The 26,795-nt window shown below is 42.7% G+C and overlaps 1 protein-coding gene across 2 annotated transcripts in view; it reads left to right on the forward strand.

Moving 5' to 3' along the window:
• The window catches only part of LOC129854015 (C-Jun-amino-terminal kinase-interacting protein 1-like), a 113,555-nt gene that overhangs the window by 46,314 nt on the left and 40,446 nt on the right, over window positions 1-26,795 (forward strand). For both annotated transcript variants that reach the window (XM_055920611.1, XM_055920612.1), the window contains 2 exons: window positions 9,830-9,941; window positions 22,230-22,484. In XM_055920611.1, coding sequence (XP_055776586.1) covers window positions 9,830-9,941; window positions 22,230-22,484 — 367 coding nt within the window. The remainder of the gene's footprint in view (window positions 1-9,829; window positions 9,942-22,229; window positions 22,485-26,795) is intronic.

The raw sequence follows: 26,795 nt of genomic DNA on the forward strand, positions 1-26,795 counted from the left end.
AATGTTTTGATTCTAGTCAAGATTCTAGCAGCTGTGTTTAGCACTAACTGAAGTTTATTTAGTGCTTTATCCGGGTATCCGGAAAGTAGAACATTGCAGTAGTCTAATCTAGAAGTGACAAAAGCATGGATTAACTTTTCTGCATAATATTTGGACAGAAATTTTCCGATTTTTGCAATGTTTTGAAGATGGAAAAAAGCTGTCCTTGAAATAGTTTTGATATGTTTGTCAAAAGAGAGATCAGGGCCCAGAGTAACACCAGGTCCTTTACTGTTTTATTTGAGACGACTGTACAACCATCAAGATTAATTGTCAGATTCAACAGAAGATCTCTTTGTTTCTTGGGACACAGGACTAGGATCTCTGTTTTGTCAGAGTTTAAAAGTTAAACATTTGCTGCCATCCACTTCCTTATGTCTGAAACACAGGCTTCCAGGGAGGGCAACTTTGGGGCTTCACCATGTTCCATCGAAAATGTACAGGTGTGCATTGTCTGCATAGCAGTAAAAGTTAACATTATGTTTCCGAATGATATCACCAAGAGGTAGAATATATAGTGAAAACTATAGTTGTCCTAAAACGGAACCTTGAGGAACACTGAAACTACAGTTGATTTGTCAGAGGACAAACCATCCACAGAGACAAAGTGATATCTGTGATAAACCAGGCCAGAACTTATCCGTGTAGACCAATTTGGGTTTCCAATCTCTCCAAAAGAATGTCCTGATCGATGGTGTCAAAAGCAGCACTAAGGTCTAGAAGCACGAGGACAGATGCAGAGCCTTGGTCTGACGCCATTAAAAGGTAATTTACTACGTCTACGAGTGCAATCTCAGTGCTATGATGGGATCAAAAAAACAGATTGAAGCGTTTCATATACATTCTTTGTCTTCAGGAAGACAGTTAGCTTTTTCAAAACTGTTTGAGAGGAATGGAAGATTCGAAATAGGCCGAATATTTTTTTATATTATCTGGGTCAAGATTTGGTATTTTCAAAAGAGGCTTTATTACTGCCACTTTTCGTGAGTTTGGTACACATCCGGTGGATAGGGAGCCATTTATTATGTTGAACTTAGGAGGGCCAAGCACAGGAAGCAGCTCTTTCAGTGGTTTAGTTAGAATTGGGTCCAGAATGCAGCTTGAAGGTTAGAGGCCATTACTATTTTCATGAATGTGTCAAGAGATATAGCATTAAAAAACTTGATCCTTGATCCTTGGTCCTGGCAGTGTTGTGCAGACTCAGGAAAACTGAGCTTTGGAGAAATATGCAGATTTAAAGAGGAGTCCATAATTTGCTTTCTAATGATCTTTTCGTCAAGGAAGTTCATGAATTTATCACTGCTGAAGCCATCCTCTCTTGGGGAATGATTTTTAATTAGCTTTACGACAGTGTCAAAAATAAATTTTGGATTGCTCTTATTATCCTCAATTAAGTTGGAAAAATAGGATGATCGAGCAGCAGTGAGTGCTCTTTGATATTGTACGGTACTGTCTTTCCAAGCTAGTCGGAATACTTCCAGTTTGGTGGAGCGCCATTTCCGTTCCAATTTTCTGGAAGCTTGCATCAGGGCTCAGGTATTTTCTATACCAGGGAGCTAGTTTCTTATGACAATGTTTTTTGTTTTTAGGGGTGCGACTGCATCTTGGGTATTACGCAAGGTTAAATTTAGTTCCTCAGTTAGGTGGTTAACCGATTTTTGTACTCCGACGTCCTTGGGTAGGTGGAGGGTGGCTGGAAGGGCATCTAGGAATCTTTGGGTTGGTCTGGATTTTATACTACGGCTTTTGATGATCCTTGGTTGGGGTCTAAGCAGATTATTTGTTGCGATTACAAATGTAATAAATTGGTGGTCCGATAGTCCAGGATTATGAGGGAAAACGTTAAGATCTACAATATTTATTAGGTCCAGAGTATGACTGTATTAGTGGTTAGGTCCACAGACAACCCACTGAGTTGATGATGGCTCCGAAAGCATTTTGGAGTGGGTCTGTGGACTTTTCCATGTGAATATTATAGTCACCAAAAATTTGAATATTATCTGCCGTTACTACAAGGTAGGAATTCAGGGAACTCAGTGAGGAAAGCTGTATACAGCCCAGGAGGCCTGTAAAACAGTAGCTACGAGGAGATTACCTGAATAAAAAGTGATTGAGTAGGCTGCATAGATTCCATGATTAGAGGCTCAAAAGACTAAAACGCAGTCATTTTGTTTTTTGTCAATTTAAATTTGCCATCGTAAATGTTAGCAACACCTCCGCCTTTGCGGGATGCGTGGGGGATATGGTCACTAGTGTAACCAGGAGGAGAGGCCTCATTTAACACAGTAAATTCATCAGGCTTAAGCCATGTTTCAGTCAGGCCAATCACATCAAGATTATGATCGGTGATTAGTTCATTGACTATATCTGCCTTGGAAGTCTGGGATCTAACATTAAGTAGCCCTATTTTGAGATGTGAGATATCACAATCTCTTTCAATAATGACAGAAATGGAGGAGGTCTTTATTCCAGTGAGCTTGCTAAGGCTAAAAATGCCATGTTTAGTTTTGCCCAACCTAGATTGAGGCACAGACATGGTTTCAATGGGGATAGCTGAGCTGACTACACTGACTGTGCTAGTGGCAGACTCCTCTATGCTGGCAGGTTGCTGCCTGGCCTGCAACCTATCTCATTGTGGAGCTAGATGAGTTAGAGCCCTGTCTATGTTCATAGATAAGATGAGAGCACCCCTCCAGCTAGGATGCAGTCCGTCACTCCTCAGCAGGCCAGGCTTGGTCCTGTTTGTGGGTGAGTCCCATAAAGAGGGCCACATTTCTACAAATTATTTTGGGAGGGGCAGAAAACAATTTTCAACCAGCGATTGAGATGTGAGACTCTGCTGTAGAGCTAATCCCTCTCCCTAACTGGGAGGGGGCCAGAGACAATTACTCGATGCCTACACATCTTTCTAGCTGATTTACACACTGAAGCCATGTTGCGCTTGTTGACCTCTGATTGTTTCATCTTAACATCGTTGGCTACCCAGACTATTTGCATTGAACCCCCTCCTCCCCATTTTTAAGCTGCTGCTACTCTCTGTTTATTATCTATGCATAGTCACTTTACCTCTACCTACATGTACATATTACTTCAATTACATTGACTAACCTGTGCCCACGCACGTTGACTCTGTACCGGTACCCCCTGTATATAGCCTCGCTACTGTTATTTTTATTTTGAATTTATTTATTACTTCAGTTTATTTAGTAAAAACTTTCTTCACACTTATTTTTCTTAAGACTACATTGTTGGTTAAGGGCTTGTTCGTAAGCATTTCACTGTTGTATTCAGCGTGTGTGACAAATAAAATGTTATTGATTTGATATCCAGGGCAGAGCAAAGGCAGTCATTGTATTGAGTGATGAGGTCAGAAGGGGACTGGAAATCAGGACCATGGTATGTATAAAAAGGCTCATGAGATCAATGGGTTTTATGTTTTAAAAAATGTCTAATGGAAATGGTGAGTTGGACATTTTGCTTGGAAAGGGGGGCTTTGTGGTCAGAGATGGGGAGCTCCACATCAGTTATATTGCAATGAGCAATATATACTAGCGGAGCAGAGTAAATCGAAATGTGACCTGTAACATTTTGAATGATATCAAGACCATAGGGATAACATAAACACAGCAGCAAAAGTACATTTTGCAATAGCGTCAACGTGGATATTAAAATCATCTACTAACAGTACATTGGGAGACATGGCACAGACATCATTAATTTAATATTTTTATAAGAATAAGAACAAATTCTTATTTACAAGTACGGCCTACACCTGCCAAACCCGGACGACGCTGGGCCAATTGTCCGCCACCCTATGGAACATCAAATCAATGTCTTTTGTAATACAGCCTGGAATCAAACCAGGCTGTCTGCAGTGCCGCCTCTAGCACTGAGATGCAGTGCCTTAGACCGCTACGCCACTCGGGAGCCCATTAATGAGGACAGTTCAGATAAAAACAGCTCAGATGGCTTAAGTAGTCTATAAATGGATACAATTATCAGCTGCTTTTGGACCCTACTGCAAATCCCCACTAATCAAACTCCTGTTTCTTTCAGGCCTTTCCTGAGTTGGAGATTGGAGTTAAAAGAGTGTTTGTACTGGTTGGTCTTGAAAGTGGGGAATCCTCCTTTCTGACTGTGCCCACCCTTCACAAAATGAGCAAAACATCCCTGAAAGGTATATGCTGAACCACCATATTTTTTAGATCAGCGTTTCCAAAACTCAATTCTGGGGACCCCAAGGGGTGCAGTTTTTAAAAAACTTCAATACACAGCTAATTTAAACAATCAAAGCTTGATTATGAGTTGATTATCTGAATCAGCTGTGTAGTCGTGCTAGGGTATAACCCCAAAAAGTCCACCCCTTGTGGTCCCCAGACCGAGTTTGGGAAACATTGGTAGACTCAGCAGCCAGATAGAACATGGGCCTGAAATAAACAGGAGCTTGACTAGTGGGAAGTTGCAATAAGGTCCAAAAGCAGCTTTCCAGTGGTAGAACAAGCCAAGCGAGGTCATGGTTCTACAGTGCATTCGGAAAGTATTCAGACCTCTTGACTTTTTCCAAATGTTGTTACGTTACAGCCTATTCCAAAAATCGATCAAATAGTTTTTTTTCCCCCTCATCAATCTACACACAATACCCATAATGACAAAGCAAAAACAAGTTTAGAGAAATTCTTGCTCAAGGACACACCAACAGATTTTTCCCTTCTCCAGCTCAGATATTTGAACTAGCAACCTGGCAGCTACTGGCCCAACGTGCTAACCGCTAGGCTACGTGCCACCCAAGGTGCTTCAACTGCCATGGACCACGACCATTTTGAATAGATACCACTGTATTCCTATGGTTCTCATTCAAACCCATGTTATTTTATGCAAATTAGAATTCTTATAAAATCAGCAAAAAAATAAACGTTATCTCACTGTCAGCTGCGTTTATTTTCAGCAAATTTAAATATTTGTATGAACATAAATATTTGTAAATATTTGTATGAACATAACAAGATTGTATGAACATAAATATTACTAAATATGTTTATGAACATAACAAGATTCAACAACTGAGACATAAACTGAAAAAAATCCACAGACAAGTGACTAACAGAAATGAAATAATGTGTCCCTGAACAAAGGGGGGGTCAAAATCAAAAGTAACAGACAGTATCTGGTGTGGCCACCAACTGCATTAGGTACTGCAGTGCATCTCCTCGTCATGGACTGCACCAGACTTGCCAGTTCTTGCTGTGAGATTTTACTCCACTCTTCCACCAAGGCACCTGCAAGTTCCCTGACATTTCTGGGGGGAATGGCCCTAGCCCTCACCCTCCGATTCAACAGGTCCCAGATATGCTCAATGGGATTGAGATCCGGGCTCTTCGTTGTCATGGCAGAACAAGGACTTTCCTGTCTCGCAGGAAATCACGCACAGAACGAGCAGTATGACTGGTGGCATTGTCATGCTGGAGGGTCATGTCAGGATGAGCCTGTAGGAAGGGTACCACATGAGGGAGGAGGATGTCTTCCCTGTACCGCACAGCGTGGAGATTGCCTGCAATGACAACGAGCTCAGTCCGATGATGCTGTGACACACCGCCCCAGACCATGACGGAACCTCCACCTCCAAATCGATCCCACTCCAGAGTACAGGTCTCGGTGTAAAACACACGATAAACGTGAATCGGACCATCACCCCTGGTGAGACAAAACCGTGACTCGTCAGTGAAGAGCACTTTTTGCCAGTCCTGTCTGGTCCAGCGATGGTGGGTTTGTGCCCATAGGTAACGTTGTTGCCGGTGATGTCTGGTGAGGACCTGCCTTATAACAGGCTTACAAGCCCTCAGTACAGTCTGAGCACGGATGGAGGGATTGTGCATTCCTGGTGTAACTCAGGCAGTTTTTGTTGTCATCCTGTACCTGTCCCGCAGGTGTGATGTTCGGATGTACCGATCCTGTGCAGCTGTTGTTATACGTGGTCTGCCACTGCGAGGACGATCAGCTGTCCGTCCTGTCTCCCTGTAGCTCTGTCTTAGGCATCTCACAGTATGGAAAATGTATTGCCCTGGCCACATCTGCAGTCCTCATGCCTCATTGCAGCATGCCTACGGCACATTCACGCAGATGAGCAGGGACCCTGGGCATCTTTCTTTTGGTGTTTATCAGAGTCAGTATAAAGGCCTCTTTAGTGTCCTAAATTGTCATAACTGTGACCTTAATTGCTTACCATCTGTAAGCTGTTAGTGTCTTAATGACCATTCCACAGGTGCATGTTCATTAATTGTTTATGGTTCATTGAACAAGCATGGGAAACAGTGTTTAAACTCTGAAAACTTGTGAAGATATTTTGATTTTTATGAATTATCTTTGAAAGACAGGGTCCTGAAAAAGGGATGTTTCTTTTTTTGCTTAGTTTAGTTCATAATTAATAGTATAACTACTCTGAATGCAAGCACAATAAGTTGAGTGCGTCTGCACATTTCAGCCTTAGTTTGGAATTGATAGCTTAAACGGTTAAAGCGTAGTACCGTCTAGAATTGTATGATGTTTTACCATTCTAGTCTTTGGCCTTTGAAATTAATGGGGTTTTCTGCAAATATGGTTGTCATATAAAAAATATAAAGAGTATCAAAAATAATGGATCTAAGTTAGGGCAGTCTGCACATTTGAAATTTGGTTTATGTTGATAGCCGAAACAGTTTAAGCGCTAGAGCCAGCAGAAGAAGTCAAATAATATGAGTATGGAAGAGTTCTAGACAGGCCTGTGTTTCAGCAAGCAAATTCATTACATGGGATTGGTGCATGCAGGTTGGCTGCTAGGTAATTATACATTGGGTCTTTGGCCTGGTTTGCTAACTACCTTTCTCAAAGAGTGCAGTGTATAAAGTCAGAAAATCTGCTGTCTCAGCCACTGCCTGTCACCAAGGGATTACCCCAAGGCTCAATACTAGGCCCCACGCTCTTCTCAGTTTACATCAACAACATAGCTCAGGCAGTAGAAAGCTCTCTCATCCATTTATATGCAGATGATACAGTCTTATACTCAGCTGGCCCCTCCCTGGATTTTGTGTTAAATGCTCTACAACAAAGCTTTCTCTACCCTTAACCTTGTTCTGAACACCTCCAAAACAAGGTCATGTGGTTTGGTAAGAAGAAGGGTTTAGAGCTTGAGGTAGTCACCTCATACAAGTTCTTGGGAGTATGGCTAGACGGTGCACTGTCTTTCTCTGAGTAACATATCAAAGCTGCAGGCTAAGTTAAATCTAGACTTGGTTTCCTCTATCGTAATCGCTCCTCTTTCACCCAAGCTGCCAAACTAACCCTGATTCAGATGACCATCCTACCCATGTGTCACGTTCTGACCATAGTTCTTTTGTGTTTTCTTTGTTTTAGTGTTGGTCAGGACGTGAGCTGAGTGGGCATTCTATGTTGTGTGTCTAGTTTTCCCGTTTCTGTGTTTGGCCTGATATGGTTCTCAATCAGAGGCAGGTGTTAGTCATTGTCTCTGATTGGGAACCATATTTAGGTAGCCTGTTTTGTGTTGGGTTTTGTGGGTGGTTGTTTCCTGTGTCTTTGTGTATGTCACCAGACAGGACTGTTTCGTTTCGGTTTATTCTCGTTTATCGTTATTTTGTTCGAGTATTTCGGTTTTCATTAAAAGGAATATGAATACTCACCACGCAGCAGTTTGGTCCTCCTCTCTTTCTCCTAACGACGAGCGTTACACCATGCTAGATTACGGAGACATAATTTATAGGTCAGCAGGTAAGGGTGCTCTCGAGCGGCTAGATGTTCTTTACCATTCGGTCATCAGATTTGCCACCAATGCTCCTCATAGGACACATCACTGCACTCCATACTTCTCTGTAAACTGGTCAACTCTGTATACCCGTGACAAGACCCACTGGTTGAATCTTATTTATAAAACTCTCTTAGGCCTCACTCCCCCCTATCTGAGATATCTACTGCAGCCCTCATTCTCCACATACAACACCCGTTCTGCCAGTCACATTCTGTTAATTAAAGGTCCCCAAAGCACACACATCCCTGTGTCGCTCCTCTTTTCAGTTCGCTGCAGCTAGCGACTGGAACGAGCTGCAACAAACACCTCAAACTGGACAGTTTTATCTCAATCTCTTCATTCAAAGACTCAATCATGGACACTCTTACTGACAGTTGTGGCTGCTTTGTATGATGTATTGCTGTCTCTAACTTCTTGACCTTTGTGCTGTTGACTTTGCCCAATAATGTTAGTACCATGTTTTGTGCTGCTACCATGTTGTGTTGCTACCGTGTTGTTGTTGTGTTGCTACCATGCTGTTTTGTCATGTGTTGCTGCCTTGTTATGTTGTCGTCTTAGGTCTCTCTTTATGTAGTGTTGTGTCTCTCCTGTTGTGATGTGTGTTAAAAATGGCTCTAAATACTTTTCTGTTCGTGATTTAGAAATTCTGATAAATAAGCACGTCAGTGGACGTAGGTCTATGGCGGTTCTAGTAATGACGTCATTCACAAGGAAAAAGAGGGGGTATGCCCAGAGTCACTTCGCTGAGGCAATAGATTATCTGTGGGAGAGACATGAGATAGAGACTGATTAAATGAATGAATAAAGTTTTAGTGGCAATCAGCTTTGAATCAGCATATTTTGCGTTATGGTTTGCATATTATTAGAAACATAGTACCTGGTTAGTGAATTGATTATAGCTTCAGCTGTAAGCTAGCAAGAAAAGTTAGCCTACAAAGCTGGAAGCTACCGGTATCTTCTTGCATTGCAGTGTCCTAGCCTGTATGAACATAGTTTCACGAACAGTCATTAACAGTTTAAACATTTCTACCTGCCGTGTCGCATTATTCCAGTGTGTTCACTTCTGTGCAGCATTATAAGGGGGACATCGGCTGGGCAGATAGAGAGAGTTGATATGTGAGACACATTTGACAGAAATACCAAAAGTAACAAAAATTCCAGTACCAACTGGGCTCCATCTGTGCTTAATGCAATAGCCATTTGGCAAAATGTAGACAATCAACACAAATTCTCCCAAACTGACTGTGCATATTTTCCACAGACCACTTGCCTAAATGTTTCAGAAGTTTCCCGAGCTACAGTATGTTTGGCTATAAGAATGGGACAAAAACAGGAGTTTACTGCATACGTTCCTTGTTATTATCCAGCACTTCCAAGCCAAACATTCTCGCATTGTATGATGTCATATTCGATTTTTTTTTTTACTGTATTCAAAATGTAGTATGAACATGTTGCTAACTGTATACATGCGACGTTCACAATGTTGCATTATGGTGCTCGAAATGAACTGGATAGACGTGTGTGTTATTTAGTTTCTAACAATGTCCCACATTTAGGAAAAGTCACAGAGTGAGAGCCACCTCGTTTCTTTGCCAACAGTAATATATTTCTTAAGAGTGTCAATGGTCAAAATGACCTTTGCGGCGGTTTTAGTAATAATATTCGTAAAAATATTCCAACACGCTCTGCATCTCTTCAGTTATACTCGTACCTTTAGTGCACTTTATTTTATTTATTTTCATCTTATGTTAACTCTCCGTTTTTGTCATAGACATCATTGATGGCAATTGTTTTTAAACAGCATCGTCCATCATGGGGGTTAGCGACAGTTTCTGTCAATGAAGATGTCAAAGTTCAGTTAGATTGGTCAGACAGATTGTACAGATATATATTGCGCTTTGGAGGGTTCAGAGAGTTTAACATTTCCTCTCCCTGTGTCTTCTTACCCTATCCCACCCCCTTCCCAATCTCCTTCCACTCTCCTTCTCTCCCCAGGTTGACCCATGACATCAGCCTGAATGAGTTTGAGGATGACGACCTGTCTGAGATCACTGAGATCACAGATGAGTGTGGGATGAGTCTCAACTACATGGGCCTAGAGATTAAGGTAAGGTAGCACTTCAAACCTGCAGTTGCTTTATGACAGTCGCAAACACACACACACACACACACACACACACACACACACACACACACACACACACACACACACACACACACACACACACACACACATATGCATAATGGTCTGGATATTAAGTTAAAACACCACTTTAAAATTGCAGTTTAAATACTTCCCGCTAATAAAAACAACTCCACACAACAATATTGTCCAAATAATCTGTGCGCACCTCAGAATTTGTTTTGCCCAGTTGATTGACTTGAAGTTTTTGAAATAGCCTAATTGGTCTGCGTCAGCAGTCCTGGATAAGGAAACATGTAGCCTTTTCCTGCTGTCAAATGGTTATTAATATTTTTCATAATTTCATAGTTAATCATAATTATATTTTTTTTAAATGCTGAAAATCTGGTGTTTCTATGTCAAAATCCCCTTTAGCTGACGCCAATTGCTCATTCTAGGGCAATGTGTCCAATGTGTCCTGATGGTGGCACAGTGGGCACACAGTTGAACACCGGCAACGCTGCTTGCAGCTTTAATTATTATTATTATTATTATTTCTACTGCATGAGACTATAAATCTGCCACAGCAAGTTGATCTCTGCAATGCAAGGATTTACTTTGCAACCCGTCCGCCAAATCAATTCACTACGCATGGTTCTGTCTCCAGCAACCCTTTTTGAGGATGCTTTCAAATATATTTTTTGTTGTTGCTTTGGCTTAAAATCACTAGGTTGCGATCATCGGTGCTCTTGGAAATAGGATATCTAAGGGGCCTAGCCCGAACCATGAAAAACAGCCCCAGACCATTATTCCTCCTCCACCAAACTTTACAGTTGGCACTATTAATTCGGGCAGGTAGCGTTCTCCTGGCATCCGCCAAACCCAGATCGGTCCGTCGGACTGCCAGATGGTGAAGCGTGAGTCATCACTCCAGAGAATATGTTTCCACTGCTCCAGAGTCCAGTGGCGGCGAGCTTTACACAGCTCCAGCTGACGCTTGGCATGGCGCATGGTGATCTTAGGCTTGTATGCGGTTGCTCGGCCAAGGAAACCCATTTCCTGAAACTCCCGACAAACAGTTCTTGTGCTGACGTTGCTTCCAGAAGCAGTTTGGAACTCGGTTGTGAGTGTTGCAACCGAGGACAAACGATTTTTACACGCAACGCAGTTCAGCACTCGGCAGTCACGTTCTGTGCGCTTGTGTAGCCTACCACTTTGTGACTGAGCCGTTGTTGCTCCTAGATGTTTCCACTTCCCAATAAAAACACTTACAGTTGACCGGGGCAGCTCTAGCGAATTTTAACAAACTGATTTGTTGGAAAGGTGGCATCCTATGACGGTGCCACATTGAGTCACTGAGCTCTTCAGTACGAGCCATTCTACTGCCAATGTTTGTCTATGGAGATGCATGGCTGTGTGCTCAATTTTATACACCTGTCAGTAATGGGTGTGGTTGAAATAGCTGAATCTACTCATTTGAATGTGTCCACATACTTTTGTATATACAGTGTATGGAGACTGTTTAGTGCCAAAAATAAGGTGTTAAATACAAAACAACGTTTCCTGATCTTTCTTATATCTCTCAGATATAGGACAGACACTTCAGAACAAACTTAATTTCGATTTCTTTGGGGGGGACTCTCTGTTGTTCTACAGTGCATTCGGACACTATTCAGACCCCTTGACTTTTTCCACATTTTGTTGAGTTACAGCCTTATTGTAAATTGGCAAAGGTAACTGAACTGAATGACTATAGCACTCACTTCTGTCATCATGAAGTGCTTTGAGATACTAGTCAAGGATCATATCACCTCCACCTTACCTATCACCCTAGACCCACTGCAATTTCCATACCGCCCCAATAGGTCCACAGACGATGCAATCGCCATCACACTGCTCTATCCAATCTGGACAAGAAGAATATCTATGTAAGAACGCTGTTCATTGACTACAGCTCAGCATTCAAAGCCATAGTACCCTCCAAGCTCATCACTAAGCTTGAGGCCTTGGGTCTCAACCCTGCCCTGTGCGATTGGGTACTGGACTTCCTAAAGGGGCCGCCCCCAGGTGGTGAAGGTAGGAAACAACATCTCCACTTTGCTGATCCTCAACACTTGGGCCCCTCAAGACTGCGTGCTCAGCCCCCTCCTGTACTCCCTGTTCACCCATGACTGCGTGGCCATACACGCCTCCAACTCGATCATCAAGTTTACAGACGACACAAAAGTAGTAAGCTTGATCACCAACAACGACGATACAGCCTATATGGAGGAGTTGAAGGCACTCGGAGAATGGTGTCAGGAAATCAACCTCTCACTTAACATCAACAAAACAAAGGAGATGATCGTGGACTTCAGGAAACAGCAGAGGGAGCACCCTTCTATCCACATCGACGGGACAGCAGTGGAGAAGGTGGAAAGTTTTAAGTTCCTCTGCGTACACATCATGGACAAACTGAAATGGTCCACCCACACAGACAGTGTGGTGAAGAAGGCACAACAGCGTCTCTTCAACCTCAGGAGGCTGAAGAAATTTGGCTTGTCACCTAAAACACTCACAAACCTTTACAGATGCACAATTGAGAGAATTCTGTCGGACAGTATCACCACCTGGTATGGCAACTGCCCCGCCCACAACTGCAGGGCTCTCCATAGGGTGGTGTGGTCTGCACAACGCATCACCGGGGGCAAACTACCTGCGCTCCAGGACACATACAGCACCCGATGTCACAGGAAGGCCAAAAAGATCATCAAGGATAACAACCACCCGAGCCACTGCCTGTTCACCCCGCTACCATCCAGAAGGTGAGGTCAGTACAGATGTATCAAAGCTGGGATCGAGAGACTGAAAATAGCTTCTATCTCAAGGCCATCAGTGATGGCTGTTTAACAGTCTAACACAGAGCGGCTGCTGCCTACATGCAGACTTGATATTCATGGCGACTCTAACATATGGATCACGAGTCACTTTATTAATGCCACTTTAATAATGATGTTTACATATCTTGCATTACTCATCCCATATGTATATACTGTATTTTATTCCATCTATTGCATTGTGCCGAGGCCTCTTGGTCATTGCTCATCCATATATTTATATGTACATATTCTTATTCCATCCCTTTACTTAGATTTGTGTGTATTAGATCGTTGTTGTGGAAATGTTAGATTACTTGTTGATATTGCTGCACTGTCGGAACTTCACTACACTCGCAATAACATCTGCTAACCATGTGTATGTGACCAATAATATTTTATTTGATTTGATTTGATTTAAACGAAAGAGAGTCGGGCCTGCATCCTTGCGAGGGTTAACACTTTTAAATGTTTTACTCATGTTGGCTGCAGTGAAGGAGAGCCCGCAGGTTTTGGTAGCTGGCCATGTCGGTGGCACTGTATTGTCCTCAAAGCGAGCAAAGAAGTTGTTTAGTTTGTCTAGGAGCAAGACATCGTGGTCTGCAACGGGGCTGGTTTTCTTTTTGTAGTCCGTGATTGACTGTAGACCCTGCCACATACCTCTCGTGTCTGAGCCGTTGAATTGCGACTCTATTTTGTCTCTATACTGACAATTAGCTTGTTTGATTGCCTTGCGGAGGGAGTAGCTACACTGTTTGTATTCGGCCATGTTTCCGGTCGCCTTGCTCTGACTAAAAGCAGTGGTTTGCGCTTTCAGTTTTGCGAGAATGCTGCCATCAATCCACGGTTTCTGGTTGGGGAAGGTTTTAATAGTCGCTGTGGGTACAACATCACCGATGTATGTGCTAATACTCGCTCACCGAATCAGCGTATTCATCAATGTTATTGTCCGACACTATGCGGAACATATCCCAGTCTACACGATCGAAGCAATCTTGAAGCGTGGAATCCGATTGGTCGGACCAGCGATGAACAGATCAATACCATTAGTGGGGATTTTAAATTGTGTACTGATGTGTGTTTTCTTGTTGGTGGTACATAATCTGATTCCACCAGCATGTGCTAACAACCCCTCGCTCTGCACAAGTTGAAGGAAAGTTGGCAAAAATATTTACAATTTGATGGCTAAGATGTCTACATTTACAGTAATAATGGCATAAACGTGAATTTGGTAGTGTTTGTATGGGTTTGTGTAATGCGGTTACAGGTGGTTAGATGTAGCCTGATGACCACAGATTACCTTCCAGACCATGTAAGCAATTTAATCTACTCCTTTTCACTTTATAAACTCACAGTGCCTTGCTGAAAAATACCCCAAAGCAGCTGCATTTTGTGTACATGAGCATGAGGGAGGGGACAAACCTTACTGTCCAACAACCTAACTGTGAGACAGAAACTAGCAAGGGAAACTGAAATATATCAAATCAAGACTACAACAGTAATGACAACTACCTCATTCTTCTCTCTGCAGATTCTCCAAACACAAAACAAATACAAACCTAGAAAAATCAACCACCAAGGGCTACTCTTGAGAAGAATGATCTGTCAAAGTCAAAATGCTGGGGGAGATGTACAGATGGGTCTTTGAGATGAGGAAGGGGTTTGGTTATACAGGGTTGTGCTTAGAGATTGTTTTGTATGAGAACCATTGAAAGGTGCCATTTCTCCTCAATCAAGATGTTTGATTGGGCTCAAGTCCGGGTTCTGGCTGGGCCACTCAAGGAAACTCAGAGACTTGTACCGAAGCCACTCCTGCGTTGTCTTGGCTGTGTGTTTGGGGTCGTTGTTCTGTTGGAAGGTGAACTTTCACCCCAGTCTGAGGACCTGAGCGCTCTGGAGCAGGTTCTCAGCAAGGATCTCTCTGTACTTTGCTCCGTTCATCTTTCCCTCGATCATGACTAGTCTCCCAGTCACTGCAGTTGAAAAACATCCCCACAGCATGATGCTGCCACCACCATTCTTCGCCGTACAGAAGGTGTCAGGTTTACTACAGACGTAAAGCTTGGCATTCAGGCCAAAGAGTTCAATTTTGGTTTCATCAGACCAGAGAGTCTTGTTTCTCATGCTCTGAGAATCCTTTAGATACCATTTGGCAAACTCCAAGCTGGCTCTCATGTGCCTTTTAGGAGGAATGGCTTCCGTTTGGTCAATACAATAAAGGCCTGATTAGTGGAGTGCTGCAGAGATGGTTGTCCTTCTGGAAGGTTCACCCATCTCCACAGATGAAGTCTGGAGCTCTGTCAGAGTGGTCATCAGATTCTTGGTCACCTCCCTGACCAAGGCCCTTCTCCCCCAAATGCTCAGTTTGACCGGGCGGCCAGCTCTAGGAAGAGTCTTGGTGGTTCCAAACTTCCTCCATTTAAGAACAATAGTGGCCACTGTGTTCTTGTGTCTTTCAATGCTGCAGACATTTTTTGGTACCCTTCTCCAGATCTGTGCCACGACACAGTCCTGACTTGGAGCTCTGCGGGCAATTGCTTCGACTTTTGGCTTGATTTTTGCTCTGAAATGCACTGTCAACTGTGCGACCTTATATAGACAGGTGTGCGCCTTTCCAAATCAGGTCCAATCAAATTATAGAAACATCTCAAGGATGATCAATAGAAGCAGAATGCGCCTGAGCTCAATTTCGAGTCTCAAAGCAAAGGGTCTAAATACTTATGTATATAAGGTATTTCTGTTTTTTGTTTTTAATACATTTGCAAAAATATCTAAAAACATGTTTTCACTTCGCATTATGGGGTACAGTGGCTTGCGAAAGTATTCACCTCCCTTTGCATTTTTCTATTTTGTTGCCTTACAACCTGGAGATTAAATAGATTTTGGGGGGGTTGTCTCATTTGATTTACACAACATGCCTACCACTTTGAAGATGCAAAATATGTAATACTAAAAAACAGAAAACTTGCGCATGCATAGCTATTCAACCCCCCCAAAGTCAATACTTTGTAGAGCCACCTTTGCAGCATTTACAGCTGCAGTCTCTTGAGGTATGTCTCTATAAGCTTGGAACATCTAGCCACTGGGATTTTTGGCCATTCTTCAAGGCAAAACTGCTCCAGCTCCTTCAAGTTGGATGAGTTCCGCTGATGTACAGCAATCTTTACTTTTTATGGGCAGGTGGTGCGGTAGCGTCCCACCTGGCCAACATCCGGTGAAATTGCAGAGCGCGAAATTCAAACTACAGAATTATAAATATTTAACTTTCATAAAATCACAAGTGTAATACATCAAAATAAAGCTTAATTCTTGTTAATCCAGCCGCTGTGTCAGATTTCAAAAAGGCTTTACGGCGAAAGCACACCATGCGATTATCTGAGGACAGCGCCCAGCATACAAAAGCATGAAAAACATATTTCAACCAGGCTGTCAGAAATAGCGATATAATAAATGGCTTACCTCTGATGATCTTCTTCTGTTGGCACTCCAAAAGGTCCCAGATACTTCACAAATGGTCCTTTTGTTCGATAATGTCCTTCTTTATATCCATAAAAACTCAGTTTAGCTCACACGCTTCAGTCAATAATCCGTCAGTTTCCCACCATCAACATGCATAAAAAATGAATCCTAAACGTTACTAATAAACTAAACAACGTTTATAATCAATCCTCAGGTACCCTAATACGTGAATAAATGATCAAATTTAAGACGGAGAATCGTTATTGTCTTTACCGGAGAAAAATACTAAAGAACGCGCTCTCTTCCACGCGTTTGGAAACACCACAGCCAAAATTGGAGCCACCTAGAAAAACTAAAATTTCTGGCTCATTTTTCCAAAACCAAGCATGAAACTCTGTCTGAAGACTGCTGACATCTAGTGGAAGCCCGAGGAACTGCAATCTGGGAGGATTTCGCCTTATAATAAAAGTGACAGACATTGAAAACAGTGGTAGGCGCAATTTTTTTTCGGGGGGGGTTGTCCTCGGGGTTTCGCCTGCCATGTCAGTTCTGTTGTACTCACAGACATAATTTTAACAGTTTCAGAAACTTTAGAGTGTTATCCAAATCCACCAAATATATGCATATCCTAGCTTCTGGGCCTGAGTAACAGGCAGTTTACCTTGGGCATGCTTTTCATCCGGACGTGAAGTACTGCCCCCTATCCAAGAGAGGTTCAGTCATACCACAGATTCTCAATTGGATTGAGGTCTGGGCTTTGACTAGGCCATTCCAATACATTTAAACGTTTCCTCTTAAACCACTCAAGTGTTGCTTTAGCAGTATGCTTAGGGTCATTGTCCTGCTGGAAGGGTCATTGTCCTGCTGGAAGGTCCCAGTCTCAAATCTCTGGAAGACTGAAACCGGTTTCCCTCAAGATTTTCCATGTATTTAGCGACATCCATCATTCCTTCAATTCTCACCAGTTGCCCAGTCCCTGCTGATGAAAAATATCCCCACAGCATGATGTTGCCACAATCATGCTTCACTGTGGGGATGATGTTCTCGGGGTGATGAGAGGTGTTGGGTTTACGTCAGACATCTTGTTTTCCTTAATGGCCAAAAAGCTCAATTTTAGTCTCATCTGACCAGAGTACCTTCTTCCATATGTTTGGCGAACACCAAATGTGTTTGCTTATTTTTCTTTAAGCAATGGCTTTTTTTTCTGGCCACTCTTTCCGTAAAGCCCAGCTCTGTGGAGTGTACGGCTTAAAATGGTCCTATGGACAGATACTCCAATCTCTGCTGTTGAGCTTTGCAGCTCATTCAGGGTTATCTTTGGTCTCTTTGTAGCCTCTCTGATTATTGCCCTCCTTGCCTGGTCCGTGACTTTTGGTGGGCGGCTCTCTCTTAGCAGGTTTGTTGTGGTGCTATATTGTTTACATTTTTTAATTAGGAATTTAGTGGTGCTCAGTGGCATATTCAAAGTTTCAGATATTCTTTTATAACTGAACCCTGATCTGTACTTCTCCGCAACTTTGCCCCTGACCTGTTTGGAGAGCTCCTTGGTCTTCATGGTGCCCCTTGCTTAGGGGTGTTGCAGACTCTGGGGCCTTTCAGAACAGGTGTGTATACATACTGAGATCATGTGACACTTAGATTGACCACAGGTAAACTTTATTTAACTAATTATGTGACTTCTGAAGGTAATTGCACCAGATCTTATTTAGGGGCTTCATGGCAAAGGGGGTGAATACATATGCACGCACCACAAAAAGTTGCCTACACAACAAATGAGAGCTTGCATTTGTTATGGATTTCATCATTCTTCTTTGTGCTTAGCTTATTTGTGCTTAAATTCTTATTTGAGGGGTTTGATAAGTTGGAGTGAGAAAGTGGCCAAAGAAATGAGTACCACTGAAATAAAGGATAAATATATATATTTTTAATTGAAACACATCCAACCAACACAAAGAAACATGCGCACACACACTCATCCTTGTCCCCGATGCTATGTCTGTGAAGAGTGAGCGATGACTTGCGTGCATGCCTGCTTCTGCAGAAAGATGCCGGAAATTAGAATCACTTTTGCGTTCTTTTAATGTCTTATGTGAATTAAGTTTAAAACATTTAATTAACTTTCTACTAAGTTCAATACATTTCTTAATTATGTTTAATTATTGTTGTGCATGCATGTACGTGTGGTTGTGTGGGTAAGCCTTTACTCATTAGAGTGCAGGGCAATTGGATTTGATTTGCGGTCATTTGTATGGATGTAGAAAAATACAAAATGTCAGGGCTGAATCAGGCTATGAAATAGAGTAATTACATTTACTTTCTCTGCATTACCCCTGAACACACACACACACACACACACACACACACACACACACACACACACACACACACACACACACACACACACACACACACACACACACACACACACACACACACACACACACACACACACACACACACACACACACACACACACACACACAAACTGCTGAGAGGACAAACAGCTGACTTGTTATTCCTCAAAGAGACCTCTTTGTTTTAGAAAACAGCAAAATGAAGGGAGTGGAGATGAGGGAGGGAGAATGTAGGGAGCAGAGAAGATGAAGAGAAGGAGGGAGGGGGTTGATGGAGGAGGGGTGATGATTCCTATTTGTCCGTGTTTTCGTTGGCTCATGCACACCCACACTCCACCGATACGCCCCCTCCCTCTCTCCCATGGGAGGGGGGTGATGGAGGAGAGAGGGAGGGGGCGTATCGGTGGAGTGTGGGTGTGCATGAGCCAACGAAAACACAGCCAAGGAGGAAAAGGAAACCTATCTCCATGGCAACAGTTTTATCTCATCTACTGCAAGATTCATTGCTGAAAATATATGCAGCGTTGGAACACGCTTCTTACGTACTACGCAACACGGAGTGCCTGGATACAGCCCTTGGCCACATACCACAAACCCCCAAGATGCCTAATTGCTATTATAAACTGGTTACCAACGCAATTACAGCAGTACAAAGAAATGTTTTGTCATACTCATGGTATACATTCTGATATACCACGGCTGTCAGCCAATCAGCATTCGGGACTCGAACCACCCAGCTCATAATAGAACTGGTATCTTCTATTTCAAAAACCTTCTAGCATTATGCAGATAAACCTTCCTTTTGTAGCTTGTGTTTGGTCATACACATACAGGATACACTATACGGCCAAAAGTATGTGGACGACCCCGTCAAATTAGTGGATTCGGCTATTTCAGCCACCCCCATTGCTGACAGGTGTATAAAATCGGGCACACAGCCATGCAATCTCCATAGACAAACATTGGGGCTGTTTTTCATGGTTCGGGCTAGGCCCCTTACTTCTAGTGAAAGGAAATCTTAACGCTACAGCATAAAATTACATTCTAGACAATTCTGTGCTTTCAACTTTGTGGAAACAGTTTGGGGAAGGCTCTTTCCTGTTTCAGAATGACAATGCCCCCGTGCACAAAGTGAGGTACATAGAGAAATGGTTTGTCGAGATCAGTGTGGAACAACTTGACTGGCCTGCACAGAGCCCTGACCTCAACCCCATCAAACACCTTTGGGATGAATTGGAACGCCGACTGCGAGCCAGGCCTAATCTCCCAACATCAGTGCCCGACCAAGTCCCCGCAGCAAAGTTCCAACATCTAGTGAAAAGCATTCCCAGAATAGTGGAGGCTGTTATAGCAGCAAAGGGGGGACCAACTCCATATTAATGCCCATGATTTTGGAATGAGATGTTCGACGAGCAGGTGTCCACATACTTTTGTGCATAGAAATGTTATGTTCATGTCTCGTATGTCTGTGTCAAAAAACTGGTGATTGGCCAATGCAATGCCAGGCATCAGGATCCTCAGGCTGTGGTGGTGTTCCTACCCAACTACATTGCAGACGCATGCCAGATCTCACAACGGCTGGACGTCAGCTAACTCCATCATATGATATAGAAATCTGTTTTTGCATCAACCGTTAGCATCTAGTCGGGCAGGAACACCACCAACTACCAACTACTGCCTGCCCTGTCGCCAGTGGTGGAAAAAGTACTCAATTGTTATACTTGAGTTACAGTAATGAAACCTTAATAGAAAATTACTCAAGCAAATGTTAACCAGTAAAATACTACTTTAGTAAAAGTCTAAAAGTATTTGGTTTTAAATATACTTAAGTATCAAAATTAAAAGTATAAATCATATACCATTTTTTGCAAACCAGACAGCACAATTGTCTTTGTTTACGGATAGCCAGGAATAGCCACACTCCAACACTCAGATATCATTTACAAACGAAGCATTTGTGTTTAGTGAGTCTGTCAGATCAGAGACAGTAGGGATGAGTGCGTGAATTTGACAATTTTCCTGTCCTGCTAAGCATTCAAAATGTAACGAGTGCTTTTGGGTGTCAGGGAAAATGAATGGAGTAAAAAGTACATTATTTTCTTTAGGAATGTAGTGAAGTAAAAGTAATCAAAAATATAAATAGTAAAGTAAAAAACTACTTAAGTAGTAATTTAAAGTATTTTTACTTAAGTACTTTACACCACTGCCCGCTGCTAAGGCTCCTGGTCTCCTAGCAACAATGATTTTAACAAGGGGCAACACATAATTGATACCATAAAACAAGGGCATATGCCTGAGGGCATATTGATCACCACTGAGGGGAGAGGAGGATGGAGAGAGGGAAAGGTCTGACAGCTCCCCCGATTGAGGCAGAGTACGAATGTTTATGGGTACTTCAAGGTAGGAATGGAGAGAAGGAACTAGGAGTGAGGGGTGGCTGTGAGAGGAGTAGAACAGACATAGTAATTTACTGTAATTCAACATGACCCTACACAGGCCTCACGAGTGGCGCAGCGGTCAAAGGCACTGCATCGCAGCGCTATAGGCATTACTACTGACCCTGGTTCAATCCCAGGCTGTGTCATAGCCGGCCGTGACCAGGATGTCCTTGTCCCATCAGCTCTACCGACTCCTTGTGGTGGTTGCCAGCTGTACAGTGTTTCCTCTGACACATTGGTGCGGCTGGCTACCAGGTTAAGCGAGCAGTGCGCCTTGGCGGGGTCGTGTTTTGGAGGATGCATGGCTCTCGACCTTCACCTCCCCTGAGCCCGTACAGGAGTTGCAGCGATGGGACAAGACTGTAACTAGAAATTGGATATCACAAAAAAGGGGTAAAAACATTTTAAAGCAGAAATGTTCGATAAAGGACTATGTTCATTGAATGTCGTAATCACAGATTTTTTGGAAGATGGAGGTGGCTTTCAGAAGCACCATATATGTGTATATAGTTTATATAGCTCTGAGATAGTAGTATATATTGTAGGTGCAGAATAGTGTCCACATCATAACATATTACACCTGCCCTGGGTGTCTCTTTCTGGTATCATTAGAGCTACAGTCTGGGATTTGAGAAGCTGTTCAGTGGTCATTTCAATTCTTAATATTTCCCCATTCATTATTGAAGAATATAACCTATTAATGCCTCATGAGGTTACCCTAATGACTGTCTTTATCATAACCCAGAATATAAGGCTTTATAACTTAATTGTTTACAAACAAAAATAATTAAATGAACATATATTAAATGAACATATATCTTATGGTAGATACAGTCAGTAAACAAACTGCTGCTATGAATAGTCTATCTGCCTTGATCTCTCCATTTGGCTCTTTCCCTCTCTCTCTTTCTCTCCCTGTTATACGTGGCTCAGCGTTGGCAGTGACAGTGTGCAGGCTGATGTCAGATCAGCCTCTAATTGGCCAACTCAATCCCCCTTCCCCCCTATTTTCTCCTTCATCCATCCCTTGCTCTCTCTCTACCTTCTCATCTTGTTCCATTTCCTCTGTCTCTCTCAATCTTTATCTCCCTTTGTGTGTCTTTGCGTGTAGCTCCCATTGCCTTTCTCTCTCTCTGGACTGACATGAGTATCTTCCAATCCCTGCAGGGCTGTGTGAGGCAGGCGACCAATAGTGGGGTGGGGAAGGAGGAGCTGGGTGCTGTCGGCCAGCTCCAGGCCGAGATGCTCCATTTGGATCTGATCGACGGGGCCGACGGTTACCGCGATGACAAGGAGTCATCTCAGCCATCTTCCACAGCACCCCTGCCAGTAACCGAGGACCCCCCTCTAGTAACCATGGATATGTACCGGCCAAAGAGACCCACAACCCTTAATCTTTTCCCCATGGTGCCACGCACTCAGGTGAGTCCAAATGAACCCTCCGTTATCCCTTTATTACTCTTCCCATCCTTTCACCCACCTCCCTCCTTCTGCTGGCTGACCCCACTCGCTGTTCCCTTTTCTTTCTTCCTCGTTAACCTCTGTGACAGCTGAATGAATATTGATAGCTGGAAGGATGGAGGGGTGGATGAATGAAATGGTAGAGTAAAATGTACGAGAATGCGAGGATAAAGCTGATATTCTGCACTGTATCTAGTCTATATGTGTGTATAAAATCAGTGGGGAAAAAGCTGTGATGATATCACCCCCCTAGACACCATGTCTGTTTTTCTCTGGGTGTTATGCTGGTCGAAACAATGGCTGGGATTGTCAGGAGAGATGGAGTGTGTTCCTTTGGTACACATCTCCTTTTGTGTGTGACAACTGTGTTTGTGTGTGACTGAGGCTTGTGACTGTATCAGTGGTGGTCGGTGCCATTTAAGATGAGGGAGGAATTATATATTTTTAATGAGCGTGGCCTTATTTCTAATACAGCATATTGGATGACTGTCATTCATATTCCATTCCCCCAGCTCAATGTAACATCGATAGGTTTAGGCTAATACATGACACAACATGTTTCCCTATGCCCATCATGAGGTTGCTACAATCTAGCCCAGTGGTTCCCAACCTTTTTTGGGTACTGGAGTGATTCCTATATTATATTGGACAAAAATGTATTTTAAAATCAATATTATTTGTCTATGCCTGTCATTTAACTGCAAATTAGGATAATGTATTACTATAAAAATGCTCATGTATTCTTAACATGCAAGCAGTAAAATTAGATTTAAATAAACAGATAAAAATACATCTTATGGAACAGCGGGGACTGTGAAGCAACACAAACATAGGCACAGATACATAAATATAAAACACACAATAACATACACACTATAAACACAGACTTTGTGTTGTGGATATGTGGTAGTAGAGTAGGGGCCTGAGGGAACACACGTGATATGTTGTAAAATCTCGTGTGAATGTATTGTAATGTTTAAAAAAATGTATACTGCCTTAATTTTGCTCGACCCCAGGAAGAGTAATGGGAATCCATAATAAATACAAATTTAAACATCAGTTTAATCTTTTTTTATAGGATTTGTTCACATCTTGAAGTGTCCAGAAAATTATACAAAAACAAAGATCAAATGTTACACACATTCTCCCAGTATATGTAACCCATATTTCTAGACTTGTGTATGGCACATGACAACTCACCAATCAATGAGAAACTTGATCATGTCTCTCACTCATAAGCTCTGTCAGTATTTTGGGGCAGGGTGGCAACAGCAGTGATCAGGCTTTTCTCCAAGTCCAGTCTGTACCTGTGCTTGGTCTTGATTAGGGTCATGGATGAAAATGTCACATCACATAAGTATGTACAGTGCATTCAGAAAGCATTCAGACCCCTTGACTTTTTCCATGTTGTTATGTGACAGACTTATTCTAAAATCGATAACATTTTTGCAAATGTATAAAAAAAAAAAAGGAAATATCACATTTACATAAGTATTCCGACCCTTTACTCAGTACTTTGTTGAAGCACCTATGGCAGTTGAGTCTTCTTGTGTATGATGCTACAAGCTTGCACACCTGTATTAGGGGAGTTTCTCACATTCTTCTTTGCAGATCCTCTAAGCTTTGTCAGGTTGGATGAAGAGCGTCGCTGCACAGATATTTTCAGGTCTCTCCAGAGATGTTTGATCGGGTTCAAGTCCGGGCTCTGGGTGGTCCAGAGCCCGGAATTGAACTCGATCCCTAAGCCACTCCTGCATTGCCTTGCCTGTGTGCTTAGGGTCGTTGTCCTGTTGGAAGGTGAACATTCACCCTAGTCTGAGGACCTGATTGCTCTGGAGCAGGTTTTCATCAATGATCTCACTGTACTTTGCTCTGTTCATCTTTCCCTCGATCCTGGCTAGTCTCCCAGTCCCTACCGCTGAAAAACATCCCCACAGCATGATCCTGCCACCACCATGCTTCACCGTAGAACTAGTGCCAGGTCTCCTCCAGAAGTGACAAAAATGTATAAAACGCTGTTGTTGCTTTTTCATTATGGGGTATTGTGTTCAGATTGATGAGAAATGTTTTATTTAATCAATTTTAGAAAAAGGCTGTAATGTATAAAAATGTGGGAAAAGTATAGTGGTCTGGAGTCATGTGATGCTGCGAAGCAAGATGGTTGTCTTAAAGGAGCCTTCCGCTAAAATCCTCCGAAGTTCGATAGTATAGTACATTTAGTAGAATTATTTTTGGGGAAAGTTAATTTAATTTGTTTTATCAATGTTTTCAACAATGTCTGCGTTGGATTCAGCTTCAACACGTACACGTAGCGCAATTGCTGGCGCAGCGGTTAACAAGGCTAGCTCTGTTGCTAGCAATTCAGCAAGCATGACTTTGAAAGGGCAGAACATAGAACCCAGCTCATTGTCAGCCTTGCACTCATCCCTACAGAAGGCCATGGAAGAAATGGGTAGAGTCAGCACCATTCTTGAATCGGATGTTTCTCAGGTCAAACAATCTTAGATGGATATGCAAGAAGATGTATCGGTGATATTACAGAGGCTAGATGAGTCAGAAGGTCGGCTATCAACGCTGGAGGACGTCAACGATTGACTGATTTAAGAACGTCGAGAAGAACGCCAAACTGTATGAGGATCTCGACAGAAGCGTGCAAGACGCAGCTAACCAAGACAGGCCCCTCAATTTAAGACTTTTAGGGGTCAAGGAAGGTCTGGAGGATGGCAAGCTGCGGGAATGCGTGAGACAAATTATCTTGGAGACTCTGGGGGTGGATCTGGACGAATCCAAGCTTCAACAAGTTCACCGTACCCTAGGTACCAATACTACGCGAGAATCAGCCGCATAGACCGATCATCATCCACTTTCTCATGGATCTGGAGAGAGAGAGAGTACTGGCCACTGCGAAGGGAATGTATCGGGAGAAGGGAGGGGTGACCTGGAAGGGCTGCAAGCTATCATTCTTTCCTGATATGACCAAGGAGCTGGTGGATAAAAGGAGGCTTTTTACCGCAACAAGGACGAGGCTGCATGAGTTGGATGTACGTTTCACACTCGCCTACCCATTTATTCTACGCTTTACTTGGAAGGGGGAAAGACAGAGCTTCGATGACTATCGCAAGGCGATGGAATTCCTCAAGAAAAACTCAATAAATAAGGGCATGGATGACATAGCTATATTGTCACGATCGTCTTCGTGAGAGAGAGAGGACCAAGGCGCAGCGTGTGCAAAATACATCTCTTTATTTTGGAAGAGAGAAAAAACACGAAACGAACACTATACACAAACTAACAAAACAACAAATGACCGTGAAGCTAAATAACGTAAGTGCACAGACAAGCAACAAACGTTCAACATAGACAACACCCCACAAAAGCCTACTGCCTATGGCTGCCTTAAATATGGCTCCCAATCAGAGACAATGAATGGCAGCTGTCTCTGATTGAGAACCAATCCAGGCAGCCATAGACATAACTAGACACCACTACTCTACTCTGCCCCATACACATACAACACCCCTAGACATTACAAAACACATACCTTCCCCATGTCACACCCTGACCTAACTAAAAAACATAAAGAAAACAAAGAATACTAAGGCCAGGGTGTGACATATATTGGCCGGTGAGTTCTATATGGGACAGAGTCTGTGTGACACACTATCACAAAGACACTGTGAAATGACAATTTGGCTTTCCTAAAATGTCAGTTTTGTTTATTTTTCTTCTCTATTCTTTTTACTTATTGCCATTTGGTGTGGGAATACAAGTATTGTTAGGTGCTCTCCAAAGTACTAGCCATAAGGCTGCAGAAGGTTTTACCTCATATTATTCACACAGATCAGGTGGGATTTGTAAAAAGTAGAACCTCCACAGACAATCTTAGACATTTGCTTCACCTCATGAGTCCAAAAGAGGATACTCAGGTGGCAGCCCTTTCCCTAGATGCGGAGAAGGCATTCAATAGGGTAGAGTAGGGCTTTTTGACATTTACCATTGAGAAGTTTGGCTTTGGCCCTGGATTTATCAAGTGGGTTAAGGTATTGTACTCCAATCCAAGAGCAGCAGTCCTCACAGGCTATGCCTGTATCCAAATTCTGTCCTGTTGAAATTACTTCATTACAGATAAAATGAGTGCCATCAGGGATGAAATACCTGGGGATAAAATTGAGCAACGAACCACAGAATATCATGCAAATCAATATGATGCCACTACTACAAAAAATAAAGAATACTCTTGATAAATGGAGGCTGCTTAATCTTACATTATGG

Source organism: Salvelinus fontinalis, chromosome 4 (genome assembly GCF_029448725.1).
Source record: "Salvelinus fontinalis isolate EN_2023a chromosome 4, ASM2944872v1, whole genome shotgun sequence".
Lineage (NCBI taxonomy): Eukaryota > Metazoa > Chordata > Actinopteri > Salmoniformes > Salmonidae > Salvelinus > Salvelinus fontinalis.